At 40.6% G+C, this 7,097-nt stretch overlaps 1 protein-coding gene across 1 annotated transcript; it reads left to right on the top strand.

Annotated features, from left to right (window-relative positions):
• Window positions 1-484: 484 nt before the first annotated feature.
• On the top strand, window positions 485-5,890 carry TMEM248 (transmembrane protein 248). Its single transcript, XM_008946847.1, has 6 exons — window positions 485-664; window positions 1,330-1,615; window positions 2,850-3,000; window positions 3,760-3,943; window positions 4,379-4,522; window positions 5,274-5,890. The coding sequence occupies exons 1-6, from the start codon at window positions 506-508 to the stop codon at window positions 5,292-5,294; spliced, it is 945 nt and encodes a 314-aa protein (XP_008945095.1). The 5' UTR covers window positions 485-505; the 3' UTR covers window positions 5,295-5,890.
• Window positions 5,891-7,097: the final 1,207 nt, after the last annotated feature.

Genomic DNA, 7,097 nt, shown 5'->3' with positions numbered 1-7,097 from the left:
CCATTTTGAGGGTAGGGATGGGGAATCTGTAAGGCTTCACCCTCAGTTTTGAAAGTATATGCAAGGACATGCAAAGTTTGATCTGTGGGCTGCATTATAAGTGTCTCCACGCTGTAATTTGATTAATTCAGATGTTACTGGAATTGCATTGTGTATATCCTGCTAAGGTGGGTGGGGAAAGAAAAGAACTGGGTTTATTGCTTATCCACGATACTTGGCAGTGCTGGAAGTTGTCCTCATTTCTTAAAATCTGTTCCAAGCTGGCAATTTCAGGCACTGAGAAGGTGATGTCAAGCCTATTTTGATTTGTTTTATTTAAGGCATACTGAGTCAGTGTTCGATGAACAGCACAGTTGTGTAATTGAATCTTGTTTTAGTGGATGATTCCATTTATTTGTTGTCAAACTTCTCCCTTGTGTGGTCTACCAGCCCCCCACCCTGTTAACACACACAGCCCAGTCACTCTCTGGAAATATTCTTTGCTTTCAGGTGAACAATCAGAATAATGTTCAGCATAAATCTGTTGGAGAACCTGAAGGTTTACATCAGCAGCCGACCTCCGCTTGTGGTCTTTATGATCAGTGTGAGTGCTATGGCAATAGCTTTTCTGACACTGGGTTATTTCTTCAAAATCAAGGAGATCAAGTCACCAGAAATGACAGAGGTAGGTACAGAAAGCTCCTGAGATAAACAGTGAGAATACTAATTTGAAAAAATGCCCAAAACTTAGGAGTTGTTTTTTTTTTCCATAGCCCTAAGAACCCTCTTATGGGAGTGCACAGAATCTTATGGGAGATATCTTCATTTATACTTGCCTCTAATTTCATAAGGAAAGGGGCTGTTGGTCTGAATGTTTGAATAGTCTTGGTTTATTTTGAGGATGAGGCTGAATTATCTGATGTGGATCTTCACTGGTGTGGCTAAAAACCTTTCTTCTCCTCACTCTTTTGTGTCAGCTAGCATGTTTATGAAACTTCTTACCCAGCAGTGCTGTGCTGTAAGGAGGGAAGCTCTGAACTGCTCATCCCCTGAGCATGGAGAGAACAGACCAAGTTAGTCTGGTTTTGTGTTTTGAAGGAGGATGTTCTGCTGCTGTGCTGAGCAGCACAGGCAGTGCCTGGGGTTGAACAGGTCTGACTTTGAACAGCTTGCCCCGTTGTTGAGGTGGCCACGGTGGTGTTGGCACTTGCTTCCTGAGCCATGTCATTTTTGTTAAATGGCTGGGAACTGCAGGCAGGATGGTACGTGTCGAGGTCTGCCCTGCTCCAGAGAAGTGGCAGCCAACAGTTAACTTGCTAATCTGGTTGAAATCTCCCCATTTGTTTTAAGGACTGGAATACTTTCCTCCTGAGGTTTAATGATTTGGACTTCTGTATATCCGAGAATGAAACCTTAAAGCATCTCATCAATGACACCACAACTCCAGAAAGCACGGTGACTAGTGGACAGGCAAGATCTTCTACACAGTCTCCACAGACTCTTGAGGACTCTGGTCCAATAAACATCTCTGTTGCCATCACATTGACCCTGGACCCACTCAGGCCCTTTGGTGGATATTCTCGCAATGTCACCCATCTAAGTTCCACAATTTTTGGACACCAAATTGGACTTTCAGGTATGCAAGGCTTGACCTTTAGAAACTGTACTAACTATATAAACAAAAGTTCACCAGCTTATTATTGGTGAGACTAATCTTTTGCTTAGAACACCTGTGTGTGTTCAGATTTGTTGTGAACATACTCCTATAGAGAGCCCTTCTTCACCTGTTTGCTAGAAAGAAATTCCCTGCATTCAGAATGGAAAAAGCACTTGCAGGCTTGCCAAGATCAGGCTTTGCAGTTTTAAATGATTAACCTAATGACAATGGAAGGTAATTTTTAAGCCAACACAATGGCAAGCAGCAAAAGCTTCTACAGTGACTATCTTCACTTCTATTTTGACACATTTTCAAGCCTTTAACTCACATTTTAAAGGCATTGATGTATATACATTAGAGATCAAGTAGCATGTTTTCTAAAAAAAAAAAAAATAGTTGATCCAAAATGCACACATGAATAAGCTTTAGCATTGTCAACAGCAACAAATAAAATGGTAACAATTTCTGTGATGTGAAGAGACTGATTTGCTATGTGGTTGCCCTGCCAGTAAGTTTTGACAGGAGATTGTAGAAGATTTATAGAAATTGGTAATAGAACCTCATTGAATTCTAGCTTTTCACCAGGGTTGCATTATATAATAATGCCTGAATGTGTCTTGAACCTCAGAGGCCTGTGGAGAGACATTTATCATAGCTGTAAATCTGTATTACTGTATTTTGTGGTGGTGTTGTTTTGTTACTGGTTTGAAAGCTGTGAAATGCAGTTTCCATTTCCAGTAGCCTGGATTTATTTTCACTACAAGTATAGCCACATGGAGTTAATTCATGCTACTTTGTCTGCATTTCAATATCTGCTGGCACCTTTTTGTTTACACAAATATCTCCAATTTGAAAAGCAAGCATCAGAAGCAGCAAATGTGGAACAAAGTCTTTGGCAGGAGAAAAGCTAAAGATCTGTGATTTTACTTTCTAATCAAGTTCTCTGAACATGAATTCACCTATTAAGAGTGAGTTTTTTATTTCTGAAAGGAACCTAATGACCTCACTTCTTCTGGGGGCAGGAGAGATTGGTTTAGTTTTTAACTTTCTTTGTTATCTCTTTGTTGGTAGTAAAGATCCTGGATGACTTCAAAGGTACAGATTCAGGGTGATGGTTGCTGGCTTGGTCATTTGCTTGTTGTCCTTATCCTGGTGATGGTTGCTCAGATACTTTTGTGAACGAAAACCAGCTTTCCTTCTCTCTTTCTCAAAGGCAGAGAATCCCATGAGGACATAAATATTACATTCACCCTGCCAGCTGCCTGGAATTCAGATGACTGCGTTCTCCACGGCCACTGCGAGCAGGTGGTGTTCACAACCTGCATGACTGTCACAGCAGCCAGCAACGTGTTTCCTGTCACAGTGTAAGTCCATTTAAAACTCTCCTTCATAGCCTGGTTACTGGGTGATTGATTCCTCAGTTGGCTCTCTGAGGTTGTGACTTCCTGATGAACATTGTTATTGACTGTAAAAGCTCTGTCTTGAGACTTTCCCTGTCTTTTAGCAACACTGGACTTTTCTGTGAACTGTAGCCCCTGCCTTTCAAGGAGCTACCTGTGAGGTAAACTTCACTAGGAACAAAAGAATCTGTGAATATTTAAGAAAGATACCCTACAATTTAGTTTCACTAGCTTGTGTGAGAGCTAAGGCTTGACACGAAGGTTCTTATCCTCTTCCCTGCTGAGAGATCAGTGTAAGCTGGATGCTGCTTTGCTACCATACCCCAGCAGGTACAGACCTTTCATCAAAATAGTTTCCCTCTGTCTTCTCCAGGCTCTCTGACACTATGCCCTGGAGAACCACCAGACAGCTTCATGGGACTGTGTGAAGCCTTACAAAACCCAGTGTTCTTCTAATTAAGCTGTGGGATGTTGACTTACTTGGAACAACATGCAGTTAAATTCTAATCTTAGTGTAACATGCAGTTAGATTCTAATCTTAGTGTAGGAATCATATGTTCTATATACACCCTTTTGGTTAAGCTTGGTTGTTTTGGGAAGGACCAAAAGAAAACTGTTTTATGCTGGTGTGGGGAAGGCTGGGTTTGACTCGATTCTAAAAGCTCCCCTTACTGAACATGGAGAGTGGCCATTGGGGTGCTAATTATTTCTGGTTTTCTGCAGTCAGCCACCACATTGTGTTCCTGAGACCTACAGCAACGCCACGCTTTGGTACAAGATCTTTACCACAGCAAGGGACTCCAACACAAAGTATGCACAAGACTACAACCCCTTCTGGTGTTACAAAGGAGCGATCGGAAAAGTGTATCACGCTCTAAATCCCAAACTGACTGTTATAGTTCCAGATGTAAGTGCCCTGGTGGTTTTATATCTTAACTCTTATTTCATTGAACTGGGTTCTGGTCGTGTCCTAAACCAGTCCTGTTCAGTGCTGGTTTGTTAGGACATGAAGGGCTGAGACAGTTGGGTGTGCTTTGCCCCTGGGGCTGATTATCTTTGTGTAATCTCCCTGTGCCTCTCAGACTTTGAGAACTACCCTTTATTTTTGAAGGCATTTGACAAAAGACACTGCCAGTAGAGGAGAAGAGCTTTCTAGGACAGGTTTTTATAACAAGAAACGTTTTGGCTCTTTGTGCCACAATTAGGAATGGCTTTGATTACTGTGCCAGCTCCAAAAGTTGATTCATGAAGTCATTTCAGTGCTGATCTGATAATTATTGCCTTAATGTAAACTGCCAGCTATCAGTGTGTTGTCAGTAAATGGTTTTAATTCTCTGCACAGGATGATCGCTCTCTAATAAACCTGCATCTCATGCACACCAGTTACTTTCTTTTTGTGATGGTGATTACAATGTTCTGCTATGCAGTTATTAAAGGCAGACCAAGCAAACTGAGGCAAAGCAATACAGAATTCTGCTCTGAAAAGGTGAGTCTGTGTAATAACAAAATATTGACTCCGATAAGGGAACACAGAAACCCTTTTTTTACATAGCACAGACTGGTTTTTCTTATCTCTGGGGATGTAGATTTAATTCCTTTTCAAAGAGACATGGCTGTTTCATTGTGGACAGCACAGATGGGTGCTGCAAAACACATACGTGTGCTTTGTAGGTGCTCAGATTTCTCTCCTCCAGAAGTGAATTGTTGCAGTTGAATAAGTGCTGGAATGCCACTCTGCTGTAATTCTGATGTTACTTGCACAAAGCATTGAATAGGTGGCATTGAGTAGTTTTACTTATCTCTTATCACAACAGACTGAAAACTTTGGATAAAACATGATGTTTAATTCTAATGGTTGTTAATCAGACTTAAAACAATGCCAAAGCTATTGAAACAGTCAGTATTCAATACTGCTTTTGAGACCTGCACTTTGCATTTAATTGTGAAGTAGGAAACTACTGTTGGCACTTTTTGATCTTAGTGATATTTTGTAGTATAAGCTAGTTTGGGGGTTTTTTTTTGGATGGGTGTGGTTTTTGTGGTGTTTTGTTTTTTTAAGTGATAGTGCTGAGTACAAAACACCTTCGGACTTATTTTGATTTCTCTTCCAAGCTAGACTTTTCAAGGTCCTTTGAAAAATCAAGGACAGAGATGCCAGCTGCAAGCAGATAAAGCAATATCACAGTTACAGGATTAAGAATTTGCCTTCAATTAAATGTTTTTCTTCTTTTGTCTAGGTGGCTTTGTCAGAAGCATAATCCATCCTCTCCTTTTCCTGAGACTGACTGAGAACCGTAATCATTTTAACCCAGACTGGGTCTTAACACTCTGTGAATACATTATCTTGCAATGTTGGTTTATTCCAACCAAAGACATTTCAAGTGCCTGTAATTGATTTGTACATATTTATAAGAGTATATTCAGTCAGATGATGCACTTGTTCCGCGTTGTAGTGCGGCCGGAACCTTCCAGTCTTTCCCTGTGGACATAGCCGAATGTTTGTGTAGATATGTTTAGTGATATGGCTACCTAGAGTCAGAGCAAGATATTTTTGTCTAGCTGCATCTGGGCAGGTTAAGATGCCTTTGCAAGTGTCTCAAACCAACCAACAGATCTTTGTTTCTTTTTTTTGCCCGATGATATGTACAGTGTGTTTGAAACAGTATGCACCTTTGATATAATACTGCATTTCCAAAGCCACCCATCTACTACATGATTTAAATGTGTATTTGTGTGGCCTAATACTTTCTTCCATTTGCTCCTTGCTTGCAAGAAAAGATATCAACATTTTAGACTTTTTTTTTCTTGAAAAAGGAAATACATATTCACATTTTAATAGTGCTGTATTTAGGACGAACTTGTGCTTTTATTCATAGTAAAAAAAAAAAATATTAAGAAGTGAAGTCCCATTTCAAAATGTTTCTTATTGAAAAGTGCTAAGTTTGATTTTGGTGGGGTTTTTTTGGGTTTTGTTTTGTTTTTTTTTTTCATTTGGCTTGCTGAATGAGAATCAGTCAGCATGGAGACTATCTGGATAGCTTTCCACTTGGCCTCCCATCCGCAGCCCTCAGACCAAGATTGTGTGTCTCTGCTGCAGAGCAGCTTGCTGGAAACCTCTTCTTTTTTTTTTTTCTAGAAAGTGAAATTTAAAAAGATCTATTGTATTAACAGTCTGTCAGGGTTCTGCAGAGCCTTGGGCAAGTGCAAATAATGAAAGGAAAAGAAATCCCATAGTCTGGTATAGAGCTTCACCCTGGGACTCTCCATCCAGCTCTGAAGGGCAGCTGAAAATGACACTTTTATTAGTGTTGTCCCATTTCCATTCAGTGCTGCCCACTCAGGGGAAATGACAAGGAGAGGACTCGGGCTGTTGTGATTCAGGTCAAAGAAACCACACAGTAACACACACACTGTTCTCTGTGTCCATTCTGAAATCAGAGGTTTTATTCTGTGCATTCCTCCCTTTCCCATTCTAGCTTTTGCTGTTTCTTCCTGGCTTCCTATTGAGTAGCCTCCTTAATTTTCAGGAGTCGGGGTTTTCCTGCAGACATTTCCACCACTGCTTTTAAAATCTCACTGATTGCCTTAACTGACCTTTCATCTTGTCTTTCAGATTTCTTGTCAGGTAGTGTAACTGTAGGTCAGCATACATACACTGAAGCTTTTTTCCCCTCCTCCTTTTGCTCTAAACTACAGAAGAGAAGAAACCCAAGTCAAAATCTCCCAGTCTCCATGATGCTGGTGTAAGATCCTTAGTTTATGACCTACAGACACTATTGGACAGTACCCTGCTGGTCTGTATGTGTGGGACTTCAGTAAGTTCACAAATCTTCAGAGCATTTGAAGCAAAATAGTCACACTTTTCTTCAGAACGTTTCCTTTACAGCATTTCAGTTACTTAATTGGTATTAACTAACCTGTTTTTTTTCCAGGGATGTTAAGGCAAAGCTTTAGACATGGCCTAGTTTGAATTGTAGAGATAAAATCAAGCTTCCAGTTTTCTCCTGATGCTGCTGTGGGCTCCTAGTGCTTCGCTGAAGCGAGTCAGTGGAGGCAAAACA

This window comes from Merops nubicus, unplaced genomic scaffold, assembly GCF_000691845.1.
Source record: "Merops nubicus isolate BGI_N331 unplaced genomic scaffold, ASM69184v1 scaffold9319, whole genome shotgun sequence".
Taxonomy (NCBI): domain Eukaryota; kingdom Metazoa; phylum Chordata; class Aves; order Coraciiformes; family Meropidae; genus Merops; species Merops nubicus.
Note: the sequence above shows the minus strand (reverse complement) of the source record. Positions and strands in the feature narration are given on the sequence as shown.

Bases quoted from the DNA above. Each gene is read 5' to 3' on its own strand.
- TMEM248 (XM_008946847.1), top strand. From the start codon at position 506: ATGTTCAGCATAAATCTGTTGGAGAACCTGAAGGTTTACATCAGCAGC. The intron at 3,001-3,759 runs GTAAGTCCATTT...GGTTTTCTGCAG, and splicing joins AACGTGTTTCCTGTCACAGT to TCAGCCACCACATTGTGTTC. The intron at 4,523-5,273 runs GTGAGTCTGTGT...TCTTTTGTCTAG, and splicing joins CAGAATTCTGCTCTGAAAAG to GTGGCTTTGTCAGAAGCATA.